Below are 26,394 nucleotides of genomic sequence, written 5' to 3' on the forward strand. Positions count from 1 at the left end.
GCAGGGTGGCCACAGAGACTGACCGAAGGGCAAACCGGCTCTTTCTAACCTAGGAAGTCATCCGATATTGCTGACCTCTGCCTCCGCTTGCCTCTGACCTCACCAAATTCCCAAACTGGCCAAACCTTGACTCAGGGTTAGAAAGAAAGTTCAGGGGTGAAGGTCTTCGCCTTGTCTGTGGTGACCCAGGTGTGATCCTGGCAACCTGTAGGGACCCCTGGGCACCACCAAGAGTCACTCCTGAGCACTGCCATGTAGAGCCCCAAAACCTTGGAGCCAGGAGATAGGCCAGTAGTTAGAGCATATGCCTGGCTGGCACCCTACCTGGGTCCCATTCCCGGCCTCCCACGCCCCCCACCCTCGCCCCAGCACCACTTGACACAATACTGGAGGCATCTCCTCACACATCCAAGCACCCGTGCACCCTGCAGCTCCTGGTCCTGAGCTCGGGGCCCCCAGACCTCCTACGCACCATTTAGGCCCCCCCTCAAAAAAATAAATCCCCAACACTGGACTGGAGCAATAGTCAGTGGGAAGGGCACTTGCCTCCCACATGGCCCACCCTGTTTCAATCCCCCACACTCCATAGGGTCCCCGAGCACCAGGAGTGGTTCCTGAGTGCAGAGACAGGAGTGGTTCCTGAGCATCGCTGGTGTAGCCCCCAAATAAACACAAATACAATTTTAAAAAAAACATGGACCCCCGGGGCCGGCGCAGTAGTTCAGTGGGGAGGGCATTTGCCTTGCATACGGCCACCCTGGATTCAATCCCCCGCATCTCATATGGTCAAACACTGCCAGGAGTAATTCCTGAGCGCAGAGCCGGGAGGGACGCCAAACGCAAAAATAAATAAATAAAATAGAAAATAAAAAACACTGACCCAAGTCCTCAGCTTGGCAGTTGAGGAAACTGAGGTACAGACGCAGCGGCAGCTCGGAGCCACTCCCTCTGCTGACCTGTGCCCATCCCCGCAGGACCTCCACGGCTCGGTGCGGCGCATCTGCCAATTCCTGGAGCGGCCGCTGAGTGAGGAGGTGCTGAACTCCGTGGTGACACACTCGGCCTTCGGGGCCATGAAGGCCAACAGAATGTCCAACTACTCCCTACTGCCCCCCAGCCTGCTGGACCAGACGCACGGGAACTTCCTGCGGAAAGGTGGGGCGCCTGGACGGGGCGAAGGGCACTGGCCTACGTCCCCAGTTGCAACATGGGGGGCTCCAGAGATCTGCCTGCCAGGGGTCCCAGTGGCCCTGGTACCCCAGATCCCATCTGCATTGTTCCAGCAGCTCCAAACAGGGCTATCTGGGGTTCAGGGGGTCCCTCAGAGCCTCAGCATCCACCTGCAGTTACCCCAGCACTGGGTGAAGAGCCTGTTCCTTCCCTCCCCCCCAGCCTCAGCAACTCAGTGGCTTAAAATAGTTCTCCAGCCAGAAAGAGTACAGTGGGGAAGGTGCTGGCTTGGACATCTCTGACCTGGCTTTGATTCCTGGCACCACATAACGTCCCCCAAGGCCCGCCAGGAATGATCGCTGAGCAGAGTCAGGGAGTAAGCCCCAGGCAGCACCAGATGGAGCCCAAGAAATAAAATTAACTAAAGAAGGGGCTGGAGCCATTGTACAGCAGGAAAGGCACCTGCCTGTTCAATCCCAACAGGAATGATCCCTGAGCACAGCGGGTGTGACCCGATGCTGTTCCCCAAATAAAATAGTTAACAGCGCCAGAGAGAACCAACCCATATAGTTCCCCCAGCACTGCCAGGAGTAATTCTTGAGTGTAGAGCCAGGAGTAAACTGAGTAAGCCCTGAGCATATTGGGTGTGCCCCCCACCCCCCCCCCCCCCAAGAAAACAGCTCACTGTTTCTTCTGGCTTTTTGGGTCACACCTGGTGATGTACATGAATTACTCCTGGCGGTGCTGGGGGTACCATATGGGATGTTGCAAATTGAACCCGGGTTGGCCACATGCGAGGCAAACGCTCTACCCTACCCGCTGTGCTATAGCTCTAGCCTCGTAGTGGGGCGGCTCCCTCCTGCTGGCTGCGTCCCCTCGCTCCCTTTTCAGTGCTGCCGGCCCTGCTCCCTCCTCGCGCTGATCCCTCTTATCGTCGGGCCGTTGTGATTATATTGGGGTCTCGGAGTTCAGGATACCCCTTCCAGCTGCTGTCACGGCCCCAGGGCCAGGAGGGGTGCGGAGGAAATTCCAGCTTGGAAAGTTAGGGGAACTGACGGGGTGGGGCAGGGCGGCGTGCACAACCCGGGCACAGGCTGGAGGCGGGACCGGGATGCGGGGTGCGGGGGTGCGAGGTAGAGGGGATGGGGCGCGGGGTGCAGTGGCACCGGGGTGCGGGGCGAGGGGCGTGGGCTCCTCCCGCCTCACCGCTACCGCCCTCCCTGCAGGAGTCTGCGGCGACTGGAAGAACCACTTCACCGTGGCTCAGAGCGAAGCTTTCGACCGCATCTACCGCGAGCAGATGCGGGGGCTGCCCCGCTTCCCCTGGGACGGAGCCCCCGACGACGGCAGCCCAGACCCCGACCCCAGCTCCGACCCCAGCCCGGGCCAAGATCCCGAGCCCCCACACCTGTGACCCCGTCAATAAACACATCGCTCCGGCCCGGCTTCTCCGCGGCTTTCCCGAGCAGGGCGGCGGGCGGCCGGCAGGGGGCGCGCGAGGGCAGTGGCCGGGCGCGGGTGGGGGTGGGGTGGCCCGCGCCGGGGGCCCAGGAGAGCGCGATGCTCCGCCCCGAGGGATCCCAGGACGCGCGTGACTCAGAACCCCGCCCGAGGCACAGGTGCCGGCTGAGCCCCGCTCTCCGGAGCCAGTGGGGCTCCGGGGTCCTGGGCAAGTGGGCGGGGGTAGGGAATGGAGCTTAGGCCCTAACTCCTGGATCCCTGGGGATTCCCAGGTCTGAGGGAGGGGGGGGCGCTGGGCGTCAGGGTCTGGGGGCCTAGGTCTGCGGGAGGGGGGACTGGGGATTCTGGGTCTGCGGGAGGCGGGGCTGAGGCTGGGTCTGAGGGAGGACGGCCTGGGGCTCGGACTTGGGCTGTGCTCCCCAGAGGGAGAGATTGAGGGACAGGCCCCACAGCAGGCAGGCGCTTGCCTTGCCCGTGGCAGGACAATCCCCACCACCATATAGGGTCCCTCCGCAGCCCCTCCAGGAGTGAGCAGAGCCAGGAGTAAGCCCTGAGTCCTGAACAATAATGAAAACCCAAACCCAAAGTGGGCGGCTGTTGGGTAGTTTGGAGGAGGCAGGGATGGGGAAGAAGGTGATGGGGGTGGCTGTTGATTTAAACAGGGGGAAGCGCTGGGAAATGTACACTGGGGAGGGATGGGTGTTGGAATACTGTATGACTGAAATCCAATCATGAACAGCTTTGTAATAGTCTGAAAAAAATTTTTTAAGGTTTTTTTTTGGGGGGGTCACACCCAGCGATGCACAGGGGTTACTCCTGGCTCTTCACTCAGGAATTACCCCTGGCGGTGCTCAGGGAACCATATGGGATGCTGGGAATTGAACCCGGGTCAGCCACGTGCAAGGCAAACGCCCTACCCACTGTGCTATCGCTCCAGCCCTTTTTAAGTTTTTTAAAAAACAAGATGATGGGGGAGAGATGGTGCTGCTGGTCGGTGCATGCACTCCTCACTCCTGGTTTCCCGGCCCGCTGCACAGCGGCTCCCTAAGCACAGAGCCCAGAGTAAGTCCCGAACACAGCTGGATGTGGCCCAAAAACCAACAATAAATAATAAAAAAATTAATTAATAAGGTAGATTTCTGGGGATGTGGGGCAGAGGAAAGGGGGTGTGTGTGTGTGTGTGTGTGTGTGTGTGTGTGTGTGTGTGTGTGTGTGTGTACATGCAAAGCAAAATTTTTCCTTCAAAGAGGGAAAGTCAATGTGGGAACCTGGGCCTGGGTGGTGGCAAACGGTAGGGGCTTGCAGGTGGGGGGCCTGGATTCGATTTCTGGCACTACAAACAAATGAACAAACACATGAAACCCCAGAGCTCAGCTCAGGCCTGTGTCCACGCACGTCCAGCAGAAAGCACCTTTATTGTGAACTAACTGGACCCGGGAGGCCATGGGCCACCTGTCCACCTCTGCCCCGACCTCCATGAACCCCACTTTCTGCTGCCAGAGGGGGTCTGCCTTTACCTGGCTGAACTCAGTTCACTCACTGCTCCCAAGTATGAGGACAGAAAATTTCCCTGTTTTGCTTCAGGGACCCTCCCACCCTCCATCTCCCATAAACCAGCCCCGGCCAGGCCCCACCCCGAGCCAGAGACTTTCTGCCCATTTCCCCAACGCAGCCCTGGAGTTGTGAAGGAACTTGCCCCCATTCTAGAACAAGGGAGAAAGACCCTCCCGGCACCACAGCATAGGAGTCAGGCTGCCATGTCCAAGGCTGCGTGGCCCGGGGGGTGGGGGGTGACCATGGAGTTCCCACTATCTGCTTCCATCAGGGCCGTGCCCCAAATCCAGTCACGGGGTTCCAGTCTGGCGGCTGGGTGCTCCTGTGGTCCAAGAGCCTGTTGGCTGTGTCGTCCCCAAACCACCGCCGTGGGGATGTGGACAGGTAGTGAAGGTGGCGGCCAGGTGACAGGGATGGCAGACGGGAGTCTACCTCGGCGCGGGGGCCCCCACCAGCACCCCGATGTCTCATCAGGGCCTTGGCCGGGGTGTCTTTGGCATCCCAGGACCTTCTGAGCTGTAGAAGGAAAATAAATAGGTGGGGAAACTGCCAAGTAGGGTGGGGGTGGGGGGTTGAGAGCAGGTGAGCACCCCCAAACTGGAAAGAGGGGCCCCAGCCCTGCAGTGCTGGGAGGGGCCATGTCCCCCTTACAGCTTCTTCTTCAGAACTGGGGAGGAGCAGGAAGTCAGTGGGAAGCAAATATTTGCCAAAGGAGGGTTAGGGTGGAGGGAAGGACTTTGCCCCTTTTCCCTTCCCTGAGGCCGCTCCTGGGGAATCTCCCTGGGCAGAGGCAGGAGGGGAAACTGAGGCTAATTGGGGTGCAAGGCTGGAGAGTTAGTACAGTGGGGAGCCAGGAGCTTCTCAAAGAGCTGCAGTGATGCTCTCCGTGTGAGGGCCCTGGTGCTCGCACCCCACACCACGAGGTCACCCCCGGGTCTGAGCCAAGAAAGAAGAGAAGGGATCCAGAGTGAGAGTACAGTGCGGAGGGCCCTTGCCTTGCACGCAGCCAACCCAGGTTTAATCCCTGGCATCCCATAGAATCCTCTGAGAACTGCCAAGAGTAATTCCTGAATGCAGAGCCAGGAGTAACCCCTGAGCATTACTGGATTTGGCCCCAAATCAAAATAAAACAAGAGAGAGAGAGAGAGAGAGAGAGAGAGAGAGAGAGAGAGAGAGGAAAACACCCCCCATTGTCATGGTAATCATCCCCACACCTTTGGAGGGGGGGCCCAAGGCCAGCCTATTTTCCAGAGAATGAGATTTGCACCAGCATCTCCCAACCTTTCCCCCACTCTGACCTCTTCCAATCTTGCTTCTTTCTCTGATGCCCTGTTCAGGCTATTTTCACCTGCAGTGCTCAGTGCTCATTCCTGGTTGTGTGCTGTGCTCATCCTGGTGGGGACTGAGGGACCTATGGGTACCCAGTCTGGGTTTTTTTTTTTTTTTTTGCTTTTTGGGTCACACCTGGTGGCACAGGGGTTACTCCTGGTTCTGCACTCAGGAATCACCCCTGCTCAGGGGACCACCCGGGATGCTGAGAATCGAACCCAGGTCAGCCCCATGCAAGGTAAACACCCTACCCACTGTGCTATCACTCCAGCCCCTGGGTACTCATTCTGAACCCAGGTCAGCCCTGTTCAAGGTAAGCACCTCCAACCCCATCCTGTCTCTCCAGCCTGACAGGAAGATTTTTACTTTTCTTTTTGGGCCACAGCTGGCGATGCAAAGGGGTTCCTTCTGGCTCTGCACTCAGGAATTACTCCTGGCAGTGCTTGGGGGACCATATGGGATGCTGGGAATCAGACCTGGATCAGCCGTGTGCAAGGTAAACGCCCTACCCGCTATGCTATCGCTTCAGCCCCCAGGAAAATGTTTTAAAATAAAAACATATTTTATTTGGGGGCTTTTTGAGGAAGAGAAGAAAGGAGAGTAACGTGCTTGAGAACACAGGCTTCTCCAAAGGCAGAGCACCCCAATCTACATTTCAGGAGGGGACAGGTAGGCGACCCATGGGCTTAGGCACCACCTGTGCTTGGCCACTTGGGCACAAGCAGCACACGGCTTGGGTAGCATGTGTGTCCCGGTAGGAGGATTTAAAGCTCATATTCAGCTTCCAGGGCTGGAGCGATAGCACAGTGGGTAGGGCGTTTGCCTTGCATGCAGCCGGCCTGGTTTGATTCCTCCGTCCCTCTTGGAAAACCTGGCAAACTACCAAGAATATCCCACCGGCATGGCAGAGCCTGGCAAGCTATCTGTGGCATATTCGATATGCCAAAAACAATAACAAGTCTCACAATGAAGACATTATTGGTGCCCGCTCAGCAAATCGATGAGCAACAGTATGACAGTGCTACAGTGATACAGTTCAGCTTCCAGGGTGAGAAGGATAATTTCCCCCATAGGGACTCAGCCCTGCCCCCACCTGTGAACCCCTAATTCTTTTTCTTTTTTGCTTTTTGGGTCACACCCAGCGATGCTCAGGGGTTACTCCTGGCTTTGCACTGAGGAATTACTCCTGGCAGTGCTTGGGGGACCATATGGGATGCCGGGGATTGAACCTGGGTCGGCCGCGTGCAAGGCAAATGCCCTACCCGCTGTGCTATCGCTCCGGCCCCTGAACCCCTAATTCTGACTGGACCCAAATGCTCCTTGGTCAGGAAGTGGGGTGCACGCACATGCACACACAGCAGAGGGTCTCCATTACTCCCTGTCTGGGTGCCCGGTGGAGAGGGACCCTCCGTGCATGGGCTCTGGGGGGCCTTTGGGGTTGGGGTTCCAGGCAGTGAATGTGTGGGGGCCAGGTACCCTGAGTAGTGGGGCTTGAGTCTGTGGCTATTTGTTTAATTTGGGACACCTGGGGTTCCTCCTGGTGATTTTCAGCAACTATCGTGGGAGTCTCATCCCCCAGTGCTGGGGAACCTGGGATCACCTCAGAGGTGCTTGGGGCCCCCAGAGTTGCATGTGGCAATGTTTGGGGGACCCTCGGCAATGCTGGGGATCGAACCAGGCTCAGCCATGTGCAAGCCATCCTGTCTCTGGCTTCTTCTTCTCTGTTTTTGGGACACACCTGGCGATGCTCAGGGGTCACTCCTGGCTCTGCATCCAGGGGATCACTCCTGACCAGGCTCGGGGAGCCTGTGGAATGCCAGGGATCAAACCCGGGTTGGCTGTGTGCAAAGCAAACGCCCTTCCCACTATGCTAGCCCTCCCCTTCTTCCTCCTGCTCCCTTGAACCCCACTCACCTCACTACTGTTGGTGTCACTGTCACTGGAGCCGGACAGCTGGGACAGGTGGCTCAGATCCCACAGAGAGCGGCTAGGCCGGGCTGGGGTTCTGCTGGGTGTTCCGGCGCGCTGCACGGTCCTCAGGATGTCACTGAGTGCCGGCATTGGGGGTCTGGGAGGGTAGTGTCCATCCCTCAGGGCCCGGCAGGCGGCCAGGCGTGTGGCCAGAGAGGTTTCCGGCAAGGCCGGTGGTGACACAGAATAGCGATGGACCACGCGGTGGGGGCTGGGGGGAGGCGGCTGAGCCCCAGGAGAACTGGATGCGTGCACCAGGGTGGGCGCTGGCGGGAGTGGCCGGGAGGTGGCATACAGGGTCCGAAACTCTCGGCTGAAGGCGCCGGCGATCTCGCCCGTAAGCAGGGTCAGCAGGCCGCGGTTCAAGCGGGAGTCACTCCAGGTGAAGCTGGGGACACAGGCAGACTCAGCCCCAGCTTCCTGCCCTGCCCCCACACTCCCAGGTCTCTGTCTTAGGAGCACCTGACACCTGCATTAAGACCCTTGGATTGAGGAGCTGGAGTGATAGCACAGCAGGTGGGGCGTTTGCCTTGCACGCGACCGACCCGGTTTCAATTCCCAGCATCCCATATGGTCCCCCAAGCACCACCAGGAGTAATTCCTGAGTGCATGAGCCAGGTGTAACCTCTGTGCAATCACTGGGTGTGACCCAAAAAGCCAAAAAAAAAAAGAAAAGACCCTTGGATCGTAAGGACCTGAACTACAGGACAGTGGGAGAGGCTTGCCTTGAACCCCAAGGTTCAATCCCTGGCACCCGATATGGTCCCTGACCCCTGCCAGGAGCGATTCCCGAGTGCAGAGCCAGGGGTTCCCCCTGAGCACTGCTGGGTGTGGCCCCCATAAAAAATACAGGCAAAGTTATAGAGCAGGAGAGATAGTACAGTGGGAAAGGCTCTTTTCTTGCATGAGGCCGACCCAGTTTCGATCCCCAGCATGCCCTATGGACTCCAAGCGCCAACATGTTGGGGACTGGCCTTGATAGCCCCTGCTTGCTTTCCATTCTTGGAAAGGAATCGCCAGGTGTGACCCAAAAAGAAGGGAATGAGCAGGGGGAAAACTGGGCATGTGGGAGCGCCATGCATGCCCTGGCAGCTGACCCTGTAAAGGGGGGCCGAAGGGAAGGCTGCATCTTGGCCAGGCCAGGAGCCACATTCTCATTCCTGAGAGTTCAAGGATCAGCCCGCACTTGCAGCTGCAAAGCAGAATGACAGATAATGTCATTTGTAACCTTGTAACCCTCGGCTTTCTCAGGAAATGTTCACTGCATACTATAAAAGAAAACAAGCGGGGCTGGATCGATAGCACAGCAGGTAGGGCGTCTGCCTTGCACGTGGCCAACCCAGGTTCGAATCCCAGCATCCCATATGGTCCCCTGAGCACCGCCAGGGGAAGTTCCTGAGTGCAGAGCCAGGAATAACCCCTGTGCATCGCCAGGTGTGACCCAAAAAGAAAAAAAAAAAAAAAACAAGCTTGGGAATAAAGCGGCTGTATGTTTCATACCGTCCTCCCTACCCCGTCTCTAGCTCTCATTCCCTCTCTCTGACCGAAGTTCAAGTTGGCTGCGCGGGACGCAGCACCGCCAGAAGTGCTACCTGAGCATCACCAGGTGTGCCTCCCCCACCAAAACAAAAATAAAATAAAAGACCTTTGGATTACAGCCTGGAGCTGTGGCCCAGCAGGAAGGGCTCTTGCCTCGCAGGTGGCCGACCTGCATGTGACCAACAGCATCCACATGTCTCCCCACCAGTCCTGTCCCTCTGATTGTGAAGCCCCACCCCCACCTGTGACCTCACCCCCGGGGTGGCCAGTGGGAAGCCCTGAGGGGTCTGTGAGGTCACCCCATTCTACATCACAGACACCCTGGTTGGGCGGCGGCCTGGGCTGCTTCCTGTCCACAGGGAATTTGGACACCCTTGAGCTGGACTTAGGACAACTGCGAGAAGGACGTGTGCTGGATCGGGGCGGGGGGGGGGACCCCCCAGAACACGTGAGCACTGGCCCTGCTGGACACCTCCTGCCGCTGAGCCCGGAGGCCCGGGGAAGCCCGAGGTCTGGCTGGGCACCTGTCACTGCCTGTCACCGCCACCAGGCCACGATGGTCCCCGGCTGGTTACTGCTACTCATAGCCATGTGCCCGGGCGCCCGGGCCTCCAAGGAATGCGTGTACTGTGAGCTGACTGACTCGACTGTCTGTCCGGGCGTCCACTTGCACTGTGGCGACGACGAGGACTGTTTCACGGGCACCGGGGTGGCCCCGGGCATGGGCCCCATCATCAACAAAGGCTGCATGCTGTCCACCAAGTGCGGCCACGTGGAACCCGTCAGCTACATGGGCGTCACCTACAGCCTCACCAGCAGCTGCTGCTATGGCTATCTTTGTAACCGGGCCCCCCACCCCCCTCGCGGCCCCCTCGACTGGCCACCGTGGCTGGACTTGGTGCTACTCTCACTGCTTTTTTGGTTCTAAGCACAGGAAGGCCGGGCCCGGGACGGGTCTCCCGGCTGCACACGGCCCCCGCCGTGCCCCCCTGCCTCCACCCCTTTCCCTCATTAAATGGCCAGAGGCCCTGGACAACCTTGTGTGGCCCCGGCCTCATCGATCGAGGGGCGGCCGGCCCACCCGGAACCAGGCCCGCGCTGGCCATGGTTTGGCTGCGCGTTTCTCTCTCATTGGTCGCTAAGATGCTGGTGGCTGCTGCCAGCCACTGGTGGTCCCTTAAAGTCGATGACACATGGTTTTGGTGATTCTTTGGTCATTTTTTTTCCCACTGAAGATGACTAATAAACAAGCACTGATATCTTTTTTTTTTCCTGCTTTTTGGGTAACACCCGGCGATAAACAGGGGTTACTCCTGGCTCATGCACTCAGGAATCACCCCTGGCTGTGCTCAGGGGACCATATGGGATGCTGGGAATCGAACCCGGGTCGGCCGCATACAAGGCAAACACCCTACCCTCTGTGCTATTGCTCTAGCCCCTTCAAGCACTGATATCTTAAGAGCATTTCTCATACCCCCCCATGCCAGCCACCCGGCGCCTGCTCCCTGCCATGTACCCCGTGTTCCTATAAAATCTGGAAGGCCGGTCCCCCCAAGCAAACTGGACCCTGAATGTGGCCGGCCAGGAGTGTGCTAGCAAGACCAGAGTCCAGGCCTCAGCACCCCCAGAATCGTCCCAGCAATCCTGATGCAAATCAAGCTGGAAGAACCACAAGGTCATACTAATGTGACAGCATAGGGGACTGGCAGGCCAGGTCCCATCTCGGGCAGCTGGCGCAGAACCAGGAACAAGCCCTGAGCACCACTGGGTGAGTCCCTCCAAAAGTGTCTGAACCAGGACAGAGGCTGGGCAGGACCCCGAGGAGAGGGAGGAAGAGGGACTTGAGCCCATTTGAGAGCCCGCCTGATGTGACCAGCGGATACATTTACAGATACCTGGGAGGTGGATTACACCCGAAACAGACCAGGCAATGGGGTCAGAGCAATAGGACAGTGGGGAGGGCGCTTGCCTTGCATGCAGCCAACCCAGATCAAATCCCGAACACCTCATATAGTCCCTTGAGCACCACCAGGAGTGATCCTTGAGTGCAGAGTCAGAAGTCAGAGTCTAAGCATCGCCGGGTGTGGCCCCCAAACACTGATTCCCCCCCACCCCAAAATAAGACACAACGAGTGAGCAAACCTTGTAGACTAGGCTTTGCCCAGAAAGAGCAGCTTCGGTCTGGAGTGACCAAACGGGGACAGCACTGACCTTGCCCAAGCCGACCCCAGTTCTATTTCCATCAGAGGGTCCCCCAGGCCCCAGCAGGAGTGAGCTCTGAGCAGAGGCAGGAGTCATCCCTGAGCACAGAGCTAGGAGTCAGCCTTGAGCACCGCCAGGAGTCAGCCCTGAGCACTGACAGGCTCCGTCCCCAGCCCCAAGCCCACCCTGCATTGCCACCTCTTCTGGGAAGGGCATTTGAATGACTGAGCCACACGCCCGGGGCCAGGCCGGCAATCACGCCGGCTCACCGGGAGCCCTGTCTCATGGGGCCGGCGGTCACCCGGGCGGGCGCACCTGTAGGAGCCGGTGACCACTCTCTCTCCATCCAGCAGCATGAACTTCTCCCTCACGCTGCCCTTCACCTGCCGGCGCTGGCGGCTCTGGAAGCTGCAGCCGAGCACCACGCGGATGTCCAGGTTCTGGGGGCCGAGAGGCAGCCTGCTCAGGCTTCACAGCCTCCCTCCAGGAGTCCCCCGCTGTCAAACCACCAGGACCTGTGGAGAAGCACCTCCCCGCCCGGGGCAGCCCAGCGCCTTGCACCCTCAGGGACATGGGTGGGGGGAATTGCAGAGAGACTCCGGGGGAAGTTCAGCTGGGGCTGGGCCCAACCTCTGTGGCCCAGGGGTTCACCCCCAGATGCTGGGCCAGCTCCAGGAAGGCGGGCAGCTGCTGGCAGTCCAGGAGCACGTAGACAGGCACCCAGCGGCACGTGGCTGTGTTCACGAGGTCGGACAGCAGGTCTGGGTCGGTGAAGACATCCATGACCAAGGCCACCAACTGCAGGGGTGAGGGACAGCGCTTGAGGCCAGGGCTGTGGTAAGGGGGGAGGGGCTGCTGGGGGTTCTGGGGGGTTTTCTGGTGAAGCTGGGATTTTAGGGGAAGAGCTATGGGGCAAAGGGGGCCTGAGGCCAGGGCTGTCTTGGGATGGGGGGCTGCTGAGGGGAATGGGGGGGCTGCAGGGATGGGGAGCTGCGGGTGAAGCTGGAGACCCCAGGACACCCATAGGATGGGCACCCCTGAGTGAGGGGTTCTGGAGATGGAAATTTGAAGGGCCTCCATGGATATTTAGGGGGACTGAAGAGGGACCCCAGACACCTGGTGGCTCATGGAGCCTCTCCCCAAGCTGCACTACCCCCTGCACTCCCAAACTGTTATCTGTCACCCCTCTCCGGGGGAGGGGCCCGGGGGGATGGGGGTGCCAAGGACCTTGGCTTTTAGGTGAAGTGGGGGGAGATGTGAGCCCCGACTCATTGGCCAGATGGTTCAAATCACTATTCAGGGGGGAGAGGGAAGGGCGCTGGCCTTGCACGAGGCTAACCCAGGTCTGATCCCCAGCATCCCGTAGGGTCCCCTAGTATCACCAGGAGTGATCCGTCAGTGTAGAGCAGGAGTGAGCCCTTAGCATTGCCAGACATGGCCCAAAAGCTAATTTAAAAAAAAAATCACTATTCAGATGGACTGCCCAGACCTCCGTTTCCCCATCTCCTCAATGGGCCCTTTCCAGCACTTATGAGGGGCCTGCCGGGGAGCAAACAGATGGCAGACACCAGGAAGTTCGCTGAACAACGGGCTGGACTGAGGGTACAGAGGAGGAGCAATGAGGACAATCTGGGAGTGATAAGTTCTGGAAACACAGACGCCTACAGGCACCAAGTGCCGAGAAGGAAGACACCCTGCTATCTCAAGGGCAGGCTGTATCTAGGGGCAAAGGGCGGGAGGCAGCCTGCCTAGGGCCAGGGGACCTCCAGGTGTGGGGAGCCAGGGACCCAGTGCCCACCTTTTGCGCGGCGCGGATTTCCCGGCGCACCACCTCCTTGAGTGGGGGCTGGCCCGGGTCAGGGGGCTGCGTGTACAGCTGTGCCCGGGTGAAGCCTTTCCACGCTCCATCTTCCGGCCAGCCCAGCCGCAGCATAGGCAGCGGCTCCTCCGACTGTCCCGGCCAGTAGGTGAGGCTGCCCGGGTCTCCGTCCACCGTGGCGCCCTCAGCTGTGTTGCTCGGCTCGGGCCTGCCCGAGTTCCAGTCCTCGGCGGCGGCGGCCAGGCCCTGGAGCTCGTCCCCGCTGAGGAAGGGCCGAAGTCCCTCGCGCTGCACACAGGCCTGGAAGGCTTCGGTGCCGCTACTCAGCAGGGCCTCAAGTGCCAGCCGCTGGCCCTCGGAGTACAGGTAGGCAGGCAAGGCCTCGGCTGCGGGCTCAGCCCCAGAATCCAGCTCGGCTCCTTCCAGCGCTGCCAGCTGAGAGGCCGCCATTGGGCCACCCGGGAGGAGAGTTGAGGGGATCCAGAGGGTGGACCCTTAGGGGTCCACAGCAGATTCTGTGCAGCCAGACTAGGTCTGCAGGCTAGCGCCGAGTCTCAGGGTCCCCTGTACCTCCCCCAGAACAACTGAGGCAAAGCCAGGGCAGCCCTGAACAGACGCTGACCCCTGCCACCACCCACGGCCCCCCGCTTTCTTGCCAGTTGTCTCTGGCGGTCCAGCAGAACCCCAACCTTTCCTCCCTGCAACCTGGCTCAGTCGCCACCCATCTGAGACCCCACGACTCACAGCCCCCAGGCCACCCAGCCCCCAACAGATACTTCAGACCTGGGCAGGCCAGGACAGGCACCAGAGCCTGCAGGGAGGTCCCTGGGTCAGCTGTGGCCTCTATGTCCCCAAAGCTCCTCGTGGTTGGAGACTCAGCCAGGGTCGGCTGCTGTGGAAATAAGGGCACTTCCCAAGGCCCACCGGGCAGAGCCCGAGCTCGCCGCGGCACCCCGGCAGCCGGGCACCCACTCAACAGTGGAGGAATGCACTCCAGGGAGTGCTGGCGGCGCCCTGCCCCGCCCAGGACAGGGGGCCCCTTGGCCAGTCTATCTCCAGAGGGCCCTGTCCAGGCCGTGGAGGGGGGTTGCTGCAGAGAAGCGCCTGGGTGGAAGTCCCAGCTCCAGCCAAGAGGTTCCAGACCACCCTCGAACCAGCCCCTGGGCTGAGTGGCTCCAGTTCCTGAATTCTGGGGAAAGCCCACCTCCTGTGCACCAGCAGCTGACTCAATACTGTTCCAGAACTTTCTCAGTCCAGCCCCAGCCTACCCCCAAGGTGCCCCTCTTGGATTCTGTGCCCAATCCCTGCACACCCTCGACTCCAGTCCTCCAGTCAGTGAGTGCCCCTGCAGAAAATAGAGCAAGGCCCACCTTCTCCCCACCGTGTCCCCAGTGCTTGCCTTTTCAGAGGGTTGGTGCCAACAGCAGGGGGGTGCTGCAGACCCGCCTTTATTCTGGGGATTCTTCTGCCAGGCTTGGCCTCATTCATCAGGTTTCAATATAGCTCCAGTCCTTTGTGCAAACACAGACCAGGCCCTGCCCCAGAGCCCAGAAGAAGCCCCTCAGGAGGGCCCAACCCACCACTTGACCAGCCGTTCCTGAGGGCCAGTGCACCAGGCAGAATGGGCCTCTTGGTTCCAGGGAAGTCTAGTCTAGCACCCGCGGGGCCGGTTCCCACGCGACCGCCTCCCCACTGCCCCGCCCCACTTCCGGGTCCACTGGGACAGGGAGTGGCCAACAGAGAAGGCTGGGCTGGTGTGATTAACAGGTGTGTTGACAGGTCCAGGTAGCACCGTCCTCCGGCTGTTCATTGATTTGCTCAAGCGGGCACTAGTCTCCATTGTGAGACTTATTACTGTTTTTGGCATATCTAATACGCCACGGGGAGCTTGCCAGGCTCTGCCCTGCACGCGGGATACTCTCAGTAACTTGCCGGGCTCTGAGGGATGGAGGAATTGAACCTGGGTTGGCCTTTGCAAGGCCAACACCCTACCAGCTGTGCTATTGCTCTAGCCCAGGAAAGGGGGGCAATTTAGGAACAAAAAGCTGCGGGGGGGGGGGGGGGCGGATCCATAGCACAGTGGGTAGGGCGTTTGCCTTGCACGAAGCCGACCCGGGTTCGATCCCCGGCATCCCATATGGTCCCCCAAGCACTGCCAGGAGCAATTCCTGAGTGCAGAGCCAGGAGTAACCCCTGAGCATCGCTGGGTGTGACCCCCCCCCAAAAAAAAAAGCTGCGGGTACAGCATGTCCACTAGAGGGCACTGGCAGACTGGCTGGACAGGGTTAATCCAATTCCCCGCCCTCAAACACTGGCATGTCACGTCCCGCCCCCCCCCCCCCCAACAAACAGGCCAACCAAATCAGCAACCAAAATCTTTTAATAGTAAAGCAGAGTCAGGTCAATTCTTATAGCCGCGGCTGGCCCTTCTGCCTCTGGCACGCTCGAACTTGCGGCCCTTGGAACGCACATAGGGTCTGCAAGGAGAGGGAAGAAGTTCAGGTTATAATGAAGCCAGAGGCCTCCCTGAGGGTGCAGGAATGGGGGACCGGAGGTCTATACTCACTTAGTGTGGCTGTGTGGGGTCCCGGGAGCCTTGCCAAAATGCCTATACACTTCCCGGCCTTTGCGGGGTCCTAGGTCAACGATAAAAGTGGCTCATTAGGCAGGGCTATCAGGCGCGTGGCCTTAGGGAGCTGGCTGGGGGCCCTGGCCTTGCACTCACCGGAGAGCAGGACAGTTCCACAGCCTTTGGGGGAGTCCAGGGCTAACTGGTCAAAGGTTAGGATTTTGCCTCCAGCCTTGAGGATTCGAGTTCGGGCGCGGCCAGTCACACGCAGGGCACACACCTGAGGAGGGGGGTGTGTGTCAAAGCCACCTCAGAAGCTGCTCTACCCGCTGAGCAATAGCACAGCAGGTAGGGTGTTCGCCTTGCACTCGGGCGACTGGGGTTCGATTCCCAGCATCTCATATGGTCCCCTGAGCATCGCCAGGTGTGACCCCCTACCCCCCAAAAAGCTGCTACTCTGGCCCAGGAGCCCTGCTGCTGCACCACTGGCAGGGAAGGGCTTCCTGTGCTGGCCACAGTTCTCCTGGACACCCCGTGGAGTTGGGGCTACCCTGGGTACTGGTACCCAGCAGGGAACCAGACGCTGTACCACGGATTCATCTGGGGCTGAATTTTTGCAGGCAGTTACACAGTGGGGTTCTCATGTAGAGGTGGCGGCTTACTTAAAGTGAACTGGGGCCAAGCCAGAGTGCTAATACTGCAGGGAGGGCACTTATCTTACACACAGTCTACCTGGGTCCCATCCCTGACACCCAACAGGGCCCTGGGAACACTCCTACATGCAGAGCCAGGAGTAACCCCTGAGCATTGCCAAAAACCAAGAGAGAGATCCGGGGCTGGGTGTAGGTATAGGACAGGCTTATGGTACTTTCCTTGCACACAGCTGACGCTGCACTGACCCCTGGCACCACATATGGTTCCCATGTCCTCAGAGCAACCCCCAAGCACCACTGGGGCATGGCCCAACCTCCACCTCACTTAATCAGATTCCCCATCACCCCTGAAAGCCACCTGGGTAAGATGTGCCTACCACCTTACCTCTGGGCAGACGCACAACAGCCGGAGCGGTGCGACAGCAAAGCAAGCAGAGTGAGGCCTGCAGGCCACCCACCCCACTCACCTTCAGTTTGGGCACCTCCTGAATGCGCACATCATCTGTGATTGTTCCCACCACCACAGCTGTCTTGCCTTCCCGACCAGGAAGCTTCATCTTGCGGATCTTGGGGGGGAAGGGGAGGAGAGGTTCTGAGGAGCGGAGAGCCTCTGCAGACCACGCAAGACTCCCCACAACCCTCATCCGCGCAGGTGGAAGGGGTGTTGCCTTGCACAGACAACCTGGGTTCAACCCCCGGCACCTCAAGAGAGTCCCCTGAGCCAGCAAGGAGTGAAGCGAGCACAGAGCCGCCAGTTAGCCCTGAGGACTGCAGGGGTGGCCCCCAAACCAAAGTTCCCCCAAGACAACCAAAAAAGGAGAATTAACATTTGCATTCTAGGACCTGCATTCAAGAGAGCCACTCAAGCTCCCCCCACCCAATCAGGCCAAGCACGACAGCCAGCCCAGCACCCGCAGTCGCTTACCATACGGGACAGGGACAGAGGTGGCCGGTTGGTTCGGCTCATGAACAGTCTCTTCAGCACAACCTGATTGAACGTGGAGTTGGTGCGTCTGGCCAGAAACCGGTACAGCTGCAGAAGGGACAAGGGAGTGACCACAGGGGCTGTCCACGGCCCTACCCTCAGGACAGTCAAGCCAGTATTGTTCTGTGTCTCCCAATCTCTGGAGTCCCGGGCCCCAGTGTTCCAGTCAAAAGGTTGCAGACAGAACGTCCTTCTAGGCATGGATGGGACTAGGGTGGTCAAGCAGGACAGGCCCGGCAGGGGCCTGCCCAAGGGGACTCAGGCCCCACCTCACCTTGACCAGCAGCCTCAGGTAGATGTCCTGACTCTTGGGCTCTTTGCGCCGCACCTTCCGGTCTTTGTTGTGGCGGATATCGACTCCCTGTGGGGGTGAATGAAGGAGCTTGGGCCCAGCTGATCGCCGGGCACCTTGTGGAGCCAGGGTGGCAGCCCCGTCTGGGGAAGTGTGACAAGCAGGCCACTGGTGGCAGCTCCAGGAAAAGTAACCGCCAGGGTTTTCTGCTCCCCAACACCCCCCCCATCCCGCAATAAAAAGAGCCTCAGTGGGCAAAACTTGCTCCAATATGGAGCAGATCCCAATCCACTGACACTGACCAGTCTTTCACTTGGAACATTCGGCAGAGAACTAGCCCCCAACCCCGTTCACCCCGCATCCTGAGCCCGCGCCTCCAACCCCGGCAAGACTCCGACACTTTGCATCGGAAAAAACCGAGGGTGAAATGCTGAGACTCAGGAATCGCTTGTTTAAATTTTAATGGCTTCCGGGTCCATCCGAGCTTGCAAAAAACCTGGGCAAGAAAAGCAAGCGCTTCTGACTCGTTTCTTCTCGAACGCAAACCCGCGGGACCTGTGAAGCCAACTCGCGAAGAAAGCGAAGAGATGGGCACGGGTCCGAATCCTGATCCCGTGACTTTTCGGCATCGTGGCCCCGAACCCTTCCCTGAACCTCCTTGGACCTCCACCTGACCATCTATTGAATGGGCGCTCCAGCCAGGCTGCGGGAGGATGAGAACGACCCATCCCTGGTCTTCGGGCACCACTGAAAGTCTCCCCAACGAACAAATCGCCTCTATCAGACACCCCGAACTCCCTGTCTCTCTCTGCCATGTTCCCAGTCTAACACTGTGAAGGATGGCAGTGGATTGTGTAGCGCTAAATGCCCCAAAAGGAGCTCACCATGATGGCGCCTTCAGTTCGGCCAGGTCCGGAAAGAGAGAACAGGGCCGGATGGGCGGGGAAACCACTGAGCGAATGGCGCTTGCATGCCGTCACTGGCGCGCGACGCGGCGCTCTACCACGACGCGGGTCTCTCGGTGGTGAATCGGAGCACGAGCTAGATGGGAGGTTCCGGAATAAGGTGGATAAATAACCACCTTATTCGTTACGTCAAGGCCGGCACATCGGAGGCCTCTCTGGCCCTACCCGGGCTCTCTTCTCGATGGTCTTCCGGGAAAAAAAGGGCTTTGGGAACGAGAGATGCACGGAGCTAGGAGGACGCGGCGCGAGGTGACGCTCTGGTCCAACGCCGACGACCTCTCTGTGGCTCCCGGAGGACCCGGCGGGAGTGTTGGCGGTGAGGAGGCGGGGCTGGCGGGGCTGTGTCGGGAACTCGGGTAACCTCTGACCCCTCGATCCGGGCGTTTCCTTTGCAGGCTCACCTCCGCCGTATCTGGTGCTGCGCATCCCTGGCGGGGCTGCAGCTCCGGAAGTTCTCCGTGCGGTCTAACGTCAGATCTTCTTGCTGCAGCGTTGCATAGAACATCCTGTAACGCCCCATGTCAGTCCTGCTTCTCCCCCGCGCCTCTAGATAGACCTTCCCTAATACCTCCGCCGCCTTTGCCGCTGGGGGGTGGGGAGGCTGCTTTTTCTCTGCCAGAGAGATTCCAGTTCTCGGAGTGAGGGATGCTCACGGTACTGGAGCGCAAAGGAGGGCGCCAAGGCCCGGGTTGGGTGGGTGGCATGGGGTGGTGAAGAGGGGCTGGCTTAAGAAGCTTCAGTAAGGGTGCCGAGGACAGAGTTCAAGAGGTTTTCAGGAGAAGTAGGGTGAGGTGATCCAGACCGGGAGACTAGAGAGAGGAGGGAGGAAAATGAAGATACGATCCAAGGGGTAGAGGAAAGCAGAAGCAAAAGTGGAGCAGGGGCCTTGCCGCTGATTCGGTAACTTCTAATCCGGGGTGTGCTAACAATGGGGCTCGGGCAAGCCATGACACCTTTCTTATCCCCTTCAGAAGGGCATGGTAACAGGTCTGCCCCAGAAGGTGTTACCCATTATTATGTAAATTAATAAAAGTGCTTAGGATGGTGCTTTTCACATTAGTGCTCCATTAAAAATTCCCTCCACTCCCCTTCTTAGCCCTTTCCAAGTGAGAGAAGATGAACGGACAGGGAAGAAGCTGACCCCGCTCCTGTTGACTTCTTCAGGGAGGCTCTGCATTTGGGGGCTCCGGCTCATTCATTCTGACCTCCATTTGACCCCTGATGTTCCCACTTACTGACTTACTTCTCCACAGAGGCCAAGGCCACGCGTGGATCGTGAGAACCTTTTGTTCATCCCCCCTGCCCATGGGCTCTGACCCAGGGCCAGGGCCAGGGCCCGGCTGATGCCAGTGGATGAATGGACCCCTCAGAGCAACAGAGAAGCAGGACCAGGTAAGGGTCAGAAAGCCTGGACCACCATCCTGAGAGATTCAGTGCTCTCTCCCTCCCCCTTTGTCTCTGTGACATGGTACCTCCCTGGCTTTGAGTCCTGACTTCTTGGATCTGTCAACTTTTCTTCCCAGGCTCCGAGCTCTCGTCTTTGGTGACCCCATCTCTTCATATTGCAGGATTTCTCGGCTCCCATGTCTTTGAGTCATTCTTTGGCACATACTCTGGTGTCATTGCTACTCTGGGTTGAATGCAGGGCACATTGTTTAGCTATATGTGAGCTTCTTCTGACACAACTCTATTTCTAGCAAGTTCTCTTCCTCTATCCACATATATCTCTCTCCCTATAATTCATGTCCATTTTGAGTCCTCCTAATAGTATCAGTCTTACCTCGGTTTCTTTCAATTTCTTCTTGGCTTTGCATTTCTCTGGCTCTTGTTTTCAGCCTCTGGGCCTTGACATTCTCCCCGTGCTTCACCCCTGAAAGAGACGCAAAGGAATCTCGTAGCTCCTCTTTCCCATGTCGCTCCTAGTGCTTCTCTTGGGTCATTGGCTGGTCAGATGCCTGTTATGCTGGTTCCTTGCGGTGGTATAAGGTAAATAATGTATGCATGAATTTGCTCTGTGGTTTTCATTCCTAAAGTGTCTTGGCCTGTCCTTCTCAGGGTTTTCTTTCCCCTTTACCTTCATTAGTCACTTTTCTACTGTCTTTTTCTCTATTTTCTGTGTCTGCTTCCCTGTACTGAAAAAGAGACAACAAACCCTACAATCTAGTTTTTTTCCCTCTGACACTACTTCTCTGAAGCTCTTGTACTAACTCCCCTTGCTTTATCAATGTGAACCCCTCCCCCCCGCTTTGCTCTTTCCAACCCTTTCCCTCTGAAAAATCAGTATATGTGACTGGACCCCCGTGCCCTCAGCCAAGATGGCGGTGCAGGTGTTGGACATGGGCCATGACGCCGCCCCGGCTGTGCGTGTGCCCTCATCGGCGATGGCGGCGGCGCTGGCGCTGGCGCGAGCGGTGCCCCGCCCACTCTTTGGCTCTCCTGCGGCCAGTCCCAGCGCCTGGCTAGCCAGTCAGTTGGTCCCGCCCCCGCGTCCCCATTGGTGCAGCTGAAACCGGCCTGTGACCATTGGCAGAGAGCATGCACACCCTCCCCCCACCACCTCCCGGAGCCGTGAAAGGGGGCAGTTGGCCCTGACTTGAGGGCTACCAGGCAGAGCACCCTGCAGCGAGTGAGAGGGTGTGGGGGGGAATCGTGGCAGGGCCCCGAGTGTGGGGGAAGGAGAGGGCAAGAGGATCGGAAGCGCAGGCCAGGCGCAGGACTGGGGTACCAGGAACTGGGGGGGGATGGTGATGGGAGAACCAGAACAGCGTCAGAGAGATGCAGGAACAACGGAAACCGAGACCTCAGACCGGGCTTTGGAAATGGGGTGGACGGGTTTGGAGGCTTGGTAAGAGGGTGGGGCATGGGGGCTACCCAGACTGAAAGGTTGGGACCCAGTGAGTGGGGGTAGAGTGGGGGAGCAGGGGCCTCTACGGCACTGTTCCTGGTTTAAGGTAAGGGGGTGAATCAAGTTAGGGTGGGACCCAACTGGGCTGTCCTGGGCAGGGGTTTGGGGAGGCCCTTGAGGCAGGCACGGAAGGGGTTGCTCTGAGGCAGGTGAGGGGCCGGGCTGACGGGTGGGCGGGGCTGTGGAGAACAAAGGTGAGAAGAAGACAGAACCGGGGCAGAGGGCAGAAGGGGAGGGCTGGGGAAGGGGACCACAGTCAGCTCCCATCGCCCCCTGGAGAGCAGGCGGCCAGCAGCAAGGTCAGTGCCGGGGCCCAGCCCTGGCCCCTGCAGGCTCCTGCATGTGGCACCGCTGGCCCTCGGGCTCTTTTATGTCCTTCTTGTCATGTGTGTCCCTTTCTCATCTCTCTTGCTGTCTCCCACCTTCCCTGTCTGCCCGCCCTCCTGGCACCCTCCATCGCTCCTAAGTCTCAACGGTAGCTTTTTAAAAAAAACAAAAAAATCTTAACTTCATTTTCTAGCTGTTAGGCCTCAGGATTTAAATGCTGTTAGCATCCTCAGGTCTGTCTCAAAGCCGTTTCCTCCTCCCCTTTTCTCTGCGCCTCAGACCTCACCCCTCCTCTCTCTGCAGGGGCTTTGACTGTAGCCAGAGGGGATTCCCTATTGGCCTGTTTTTTCTCGGTCATTGGATGCTCCTTTCTGCTTGGCGTGCCACCATCCCCGTTCCCTGCCCCTCTGTCTCCCCACAGAGTCCTCCATCACCAGCACACTGGCTTTTTCCTCTTGATTCTGTATTTGTCTGTTAGTTCCAGCCAGTTGGTACAGTGAGGGCTGAGAGCCGGATTAGAACTGGGTCACCCACGAGGGCCTGTGCATATCTGGGGAGCACCTGCTCCCCAGCGCCCCCCATCTCTCTCCTTAATATCAGTTTGCCCCCGTTGCCACTGTGTCACCTGTCACTACCCCTCACTGTCTCCTGCGACCCTTCCACCCTCCACCTGCCATGGGAGTCCTGGCCTCTGATTCCTGCCCTCCTCCCTCCCCACAGAAGCCGGACCGGGAGCTGACTTGGAGCTGGGGCCACGGGCCTCGGAGCGCCCTGCGCCCAGCAGAGGCCATGGCCCCGCCACCACTGCCACCGCTGGCTGCCAGCACCCCGCTCCTGCATGGCGAGTTTGGCTCCTACCCGGCCCGGGGCTCACGCTTCGCCCTCACTCTCACACCACAGGCCCTGCACATACAGCGGCTGCGCCCCAAGCCCGAAGCCCGGCCCCGGGGAGGCCTGGTCTCGCTGGCTGAGGTCTCCGGCTGCAGCACCCTGCGGAGCCGCAGCCCCTCGGACTCGGCCGCCTACTTCTGTGTCTACACCTACCCCCGGGGCCGGCGTGGGGGCCGCCGCAGAGATGCCCGCACCTTCCAGGTGGACGGGGGCGCCACCTATGAGGAGAACCGGGCCGAGGCCCAGCGCTGGGCTGCCACGCTGACCTGCCTGCTGCGGGGACTGCCACTGCCAGGGGATGGGGGTGAGGCACTGGGCCCCGCGGGCACCTTGGTCTCTGTTGCCCTGGGTGCTGCGCTCCAGCTGGATTTCCCACTCGGGTGCCCCATTTCTTCAGGGCCCAGCCCAAGGCTCCTGACTGAGAGACCAAAGGCCCAGTCCAGGTTGGCGGATGCTCACGGAGGCCCCCTAGAGCATCCTTGGAGCCCAGCCTGGGGGTGGGGGTGGGGTCGCGGAGGGCTTAAAGGCAGGCTCATCAGGGAGGCAAAGGTTTAAGGGTCCCCCTCTGTGGACCTGCCCTGGGAGAGCAGTGCTGAGGGAGCCTCCTGGTAGAGTGAGAAACCTAATCCTGGGGTCCGGGTGTTAGGGGTGAGTGGAAACCACAGTTCACCTCCTCCCCCTCGGCAGGTCCAAAGGGCACCGGGATTAGATACTCAAGCCCTGCTTTGTCCTCGACTTGGGGGAGGTGGGGCAGGGTACACCCCTGAGCTGGCAGGTGAGGCTCTGTCCTCGCCCTGACTCATCCCGTTTGCCATCAGCAGTTCCTGGCTTTTGGTGGAGGGACCTGGGACACTCATCCTTTGGTTTTTCCTGCCTGACAGTGCTTGGGGCACACCGGGTACCATGCAGTGCCCCAATGCCCCCTTGGCGGCTTTTCATCTCCCACGGGACCCCTCTGGCCTCAGGAGACGCTTTCCCCTCTCTCCGCAGAAATCAACCTGGAGCTTCTGCCGCGTGCACCCCGGCTGCTCCTATTGGTCAATCCCTACGGGGGGCGGGGCCTGGCCTGGCAGTGGTGCAAGAACCACGTGCTGCCCATGATCGCTGAGGCGGGCCTGTCCTTCAACCTTATCCAGACAGGTAAGGCAGTGTGTGTGTGTTGGGGGGGGAAATGTGTGCCTGCGAGGGGAAAGTCCACCTCACCTTCTGACTCCCCTGTATCAGAACGACAGAACCACGCCCGGGAGCTGGTCCAGGGTTTGAGCCTGAGCGAGTGGGATGGGATCATCACAGTCTCTGGGGACGGGCTGCTGTACGAGGTAGGGCAGGAGTACCCAGCGCCCAGGCCTGAGCTCTGGGGGTTGCGGGCCCGAGCCGGCCCCTACTCCTCTGCCCTCCCTCCCTGTAGGTACTCAATGGTCTTCTGGATCGGCCTGACTGGGAGGAGGCTGTGAAGACGCCTGTGGGTGTCCTTCCCTGCGGCTCTGGAAACGCGCTGGCAGGAGCTGTGAACCAACATGGGGGGTAGGTGGACACTAGTGCCTGGGGTGAACCTCATTGGGGCCAGGGGAACCCAGAACCTCGGTGCCCACACCTCCTGGTAGTGTGCCCACCCCCTGGACATTCCTGCCAGCCTTGTGCCAGGGCTGTATCCGGGCCCGGTTTGCATTTTTTTTTTTTTTTTTTTTTTTTTTTTTGCTTTTTGGGTCGCACCCAGCATTGCTCAGGGGTTACTCCTGGCTCTGTACTCAGAAATTACTCCTGGTGGTGCTTGGGGGACCATATGGGATGCCGGGGATTGAACCCAGGTCGGCCACGTGCAAGGCAAACACCCTTCCCACTGTGCTATCACTCCGGCCCCCAAGGTTTGCAATCTTCTTGCACCCCAACGCACACACACAGGCCATTTCTCTCCAGCTCAGCACTTTCTTCCTCCCCACTGTGCCTGGCTGCAGGTTCCAGCAGGCCCTGGGCCTCGACCTGCTCATCAACTGCTCGCTGCTGCTCTGCCGGGGCGGGGACTGCCCACTGGACCTACTCTCCGTCACCCTGGCCTCGGGCGCCCGCTGTTTCTCCTTCTTGTCTGTGGCCTGGGGCTTTGTGTCAGATGTGGACATCCAGAGTGAGCGCTTCCGGGCCCTGGGAAGCGCCCGCTTCACACTGGGCACGGTTCTGGGCCTGGCCGCGCTGCACACTTACCGAGGACGCCTCTCCTACCTCCCTGCCACCGTGGAGCCAGCGTCGTCTCCCACCGGCCATGGCCTGCCCCGTGCCAAATCTGAGCTGACCTTGGTCCCGGCCCCAGCGCCACCCATGGCCCATTCACCCCTACACCGTTCAGTGTCTGATCTCCCCCTCCCCCTTCCCCAGCCCCAGACGGCCCTCACCTCCCCAGGCTCCCCAGAAGCCATGCCCAGTCTGGCCCTCAATGGTGGGGCCCCAGAGCTGGCTGGGGACTGGGGTGGAGCCGGGGATGCGCCTCTGTCCCCGGACCCCCTGCTGCACTCACCCCCTGGCACCCCGAAGGTGACTCTGCTCTCGCCCATCACAGAGGGTGTCCCAGAAGTGCCCCTGCCTATTGGGCAGCCCGCGCCCACCCCTGACTCCCCAGTGGCCAGTTCAGCTGGGGGCCCACCAGACCACCTGCTCCCTCCTCTGGGCAGCCCACTGCCCCCGGGCTGGGTGACGCTGGAGGGAGACTTTGTGCTCATGCTGGCCATCTCGCCCAGCCACCTGGGAGCCGACCTGGTGGCCGCACCCCATGCGCGCTTCGACGATGGCCTGGTGCACCTTTTCTGGGTGCGAAGCGGCATCTCCCGCGCAGCACTGCTGCGCCTGTTCCTGGCCATGGAGCGGGGCAACCACTTCCGCCTGGGCTGCCCACAACTGGGCTATGCAGCGGCCCGCGCCTTCCGCCTGGAGCCGCTCACGCCCCGAGGTGTGCTCACGGTGGACGGCGAGCAGGTGGAGTACGGACCCCTGCAGGCCCAGGTGCACCCGGGCCTAGGCACCCTTCTCACTGGGCCGCCAGGGCGGGAGCCTTGAGTCAGACCCGAGTCCGCTGTGGGCGGGGCCGATGCTCTATGTGGCAGGATTCCAGGCCGAGAGAGGGTAGGGACCTCACTGCTGAGGGCCCGGCCCCGTCTCAGGACCAGGCTGGCTCCCTGGAAACCAGGGGTGATTCTGGCAGGCGGTCTGGATTTTAGGGACAGGGGGTACCTATGGTTACAGATGTGTGAGGGTAGTGCCTGACGGAGGGGGCGTGGAGTTCAGCTGGACCGGCAGCAGAAGCCCGGTTGGCTGAGGGCGGGGCCTGCCTTAACTGTCGTCCAATGACAGGGTCTAGGGTGTGCCGGCTGCAGGAGGCCTTAGTTCATTGGCCAGTCAGGGCTGGGTCTCGCCCTGTCCACCCAGGTGCCTCCACTCAGCTGGCCAAAAAACCCAGAGGGGCAGGTTCCCCGGTGCCCGGCGCCGGCCCGTCGATTTGCACTAATGCCCTTACAGCCGCGGGGGCGGGGACGCCCAGGCCCCCTGCCTGCCTCCAGCGCAGTCTGCCCAGTCTTCAATTGAAAGGTCCTATGCAATAAAGGCCATCGCTCCTCCTCTCTCAGTCCCTTGCCCCTTACTCCATCCTGCAGCCGCGGGGAAGGCGCGACCGCCCCCCCCCCCCCCCCCGCCTCCAAGCGTGGGTCGCAGCGCAACGGATTGCGGCCCAGGTGACCTGCCGACCCAAAGCTGGCCCAGGAAGCTGCTGTCTACCCC

General features: G+C 59.8%; 5 protein-coding genes across 11 annotated transcripts in view; 3 read left to right on the forward strand and 2 right to left on the reverse strand.

Annotated features, from left to right (window-relative positions):
* The window catches only part of SULT2B1 (sulfotransferase family 2B member 1), a 60,669-nt gene extending 58,085 nt beyond the window's left edge, over window positions 1–2,584 (forward strand). Inside the window, exons 7-8 of the mRNA XM_004619725.2 lie at window positions 975–1,155; window positions 2,397–2,584. Coding sequence (XP_004619782.1) covers window positions 975–1,155; window positions 2,397–2,584 — 369 coding nt within the window. The remainder of the gene's footprint in view (window positions 1–974; window positions 1,156–2,396) is intronic.
* A 107-nt stretch (window positions 2,585–2,691) lies between these two features.
* Window positions 2,692–10,204, forward strand: SPACA4 (sperm acrosome associated 4). 2 transcript variants are annotated; one of them, XM_055146154.1, is made up of 3 exons: window positions 2,698–2,789; window positions 5,687–5,752; window positions 9,009–10,204. In XM_055146154.1, exon 3 carries the CDS (start codon window positions 9,218–9,220, stop codon window positions 9,950–9,952), a length of 735 nt encoding a protein of 244 aa, XP_055002129.1. In that variant the 5' UTR covers window positions 2,698–2,789; window positions 5,687–5,752; window positions 9,009–9,217; the 3' UTR covers window positions 9,953–10,204. The 2 variants fall into 2 exon arrangements, with proteins under 2 accessions (XP_055002128.1, XP_055002129.1); XM_055146153.1 differs by lacking the exon at window positions 5,687–5,752 and having other exon boundaries at window positions 2,692–2,789.
* FAM83E (family with sequence similarity 83 member E) lies at window positions 4,453–13,495 on the reverse strand. The gene is made up of 5 exons (XM_004619726.2): window positions 13,025–13,495; window positions 11,857–12,024; window positions 11,542–11,666; window positions 7,429–7,873; window positions 4,453–4,701 (listed from the first exon to the last, which is right to left on the reverse strand). Exons 1-5 carry the CDS (start codon window positions 13,493–13,495, stop codon window positions 4,453–4,455), a joined length of 1,458 nt encoding a protein of 485 aa, XP_004619783.2.
* Window positions 13,496–15,407: 1,912 nt separating this feature from the next.
* On the reverse strand, window positions 15,408–18,563 carry RPL18 (ribosomal protein L18). Its single transcript, XM_055145000.1, has 7 exons — window positions 18,429–18,563; window positions 17,527–17,613; window positions 17,193–17,300; window positions 16,735–16,833; window positions 15,771–15,894; window positions 15,612–15,681; window positions 15,408–15,522 (listed from the first exon to the last, which is right to left on the reverse strand). The coding sequence occupies exons 1-7, from the start codon at window positions 18,429–18,431 to the stop codon at window positions 15,447–15,449; spliced, it is 567 nt and encodes a 188-aa protein (XP_055000975.1). The 5' UTR covers window positions 18,432–18,563; the 3' UTR covers window positions 15,408–15,446.
* A 122-nt stretch (window positions 18,564–18,685) lies between these two features.
* SPHK2 (sphingosine kinase 2) lies at window positions 18,686–26,242 on the forward strand. 6 transcript variants are annotated; one of them, XM_055144994.1, is made up of 8 exons: window positions 18,689–18,825; window positions 18,905–19,029; window positions 19,763–19,901; window positions 22,462–22,936; window positions 23,623–23,772; window positions 23,857–23,951; window positions 24,041–24,156; window positions 24,588–26,242. In XM_055144994.1, the coding sequence occupies exons 3-8, from the start codon at window positions 19,863–19,865 to the stop codon at window positions 25,675–25,677; spliced, it is 1,965 nt and encodes a 654-aa protein (XP_055000969.1). In that variant the 5' UTR covers window positions 18,689–18,825; window positions 18,905–19,029; window positions 19,763–19,862; the 3' UTR covers window positions 25,678–26,242. The 6 variants fall into 6 exon arrangements, with proteins under 6 accessions (XP_004619862.2, XP_004619864.2, XP_055000969.1 ...); XM_004619805.2 differs by lacking the exon at window positions 18,905–19,029 and having other exon boundaries at window positions 18,686–18,825; XM_004619807.2 differs by lacking the exon at window positions 18,905–19,029 and having other exon boundaries at window positions 18,686–18,825; window positions 22,642–22,936.
* Window positions 26,243–26,394: the final 152 nt, after the last annotated feature.

This window comes from Sorex araneus, chromosome 8 (assembly GCF_027595985.1).
Source record: "Sorex araneus isolate mSorAra2 chromosome 8, mSorAra2.pri, whole genome shotgun sequence".
Taxonomy (NCBI): Eukaryota; Metazoa; Chordata; class Mammalia; order Eulipotyphla; family Soricidae; genus Sorex; species Sorex araneus.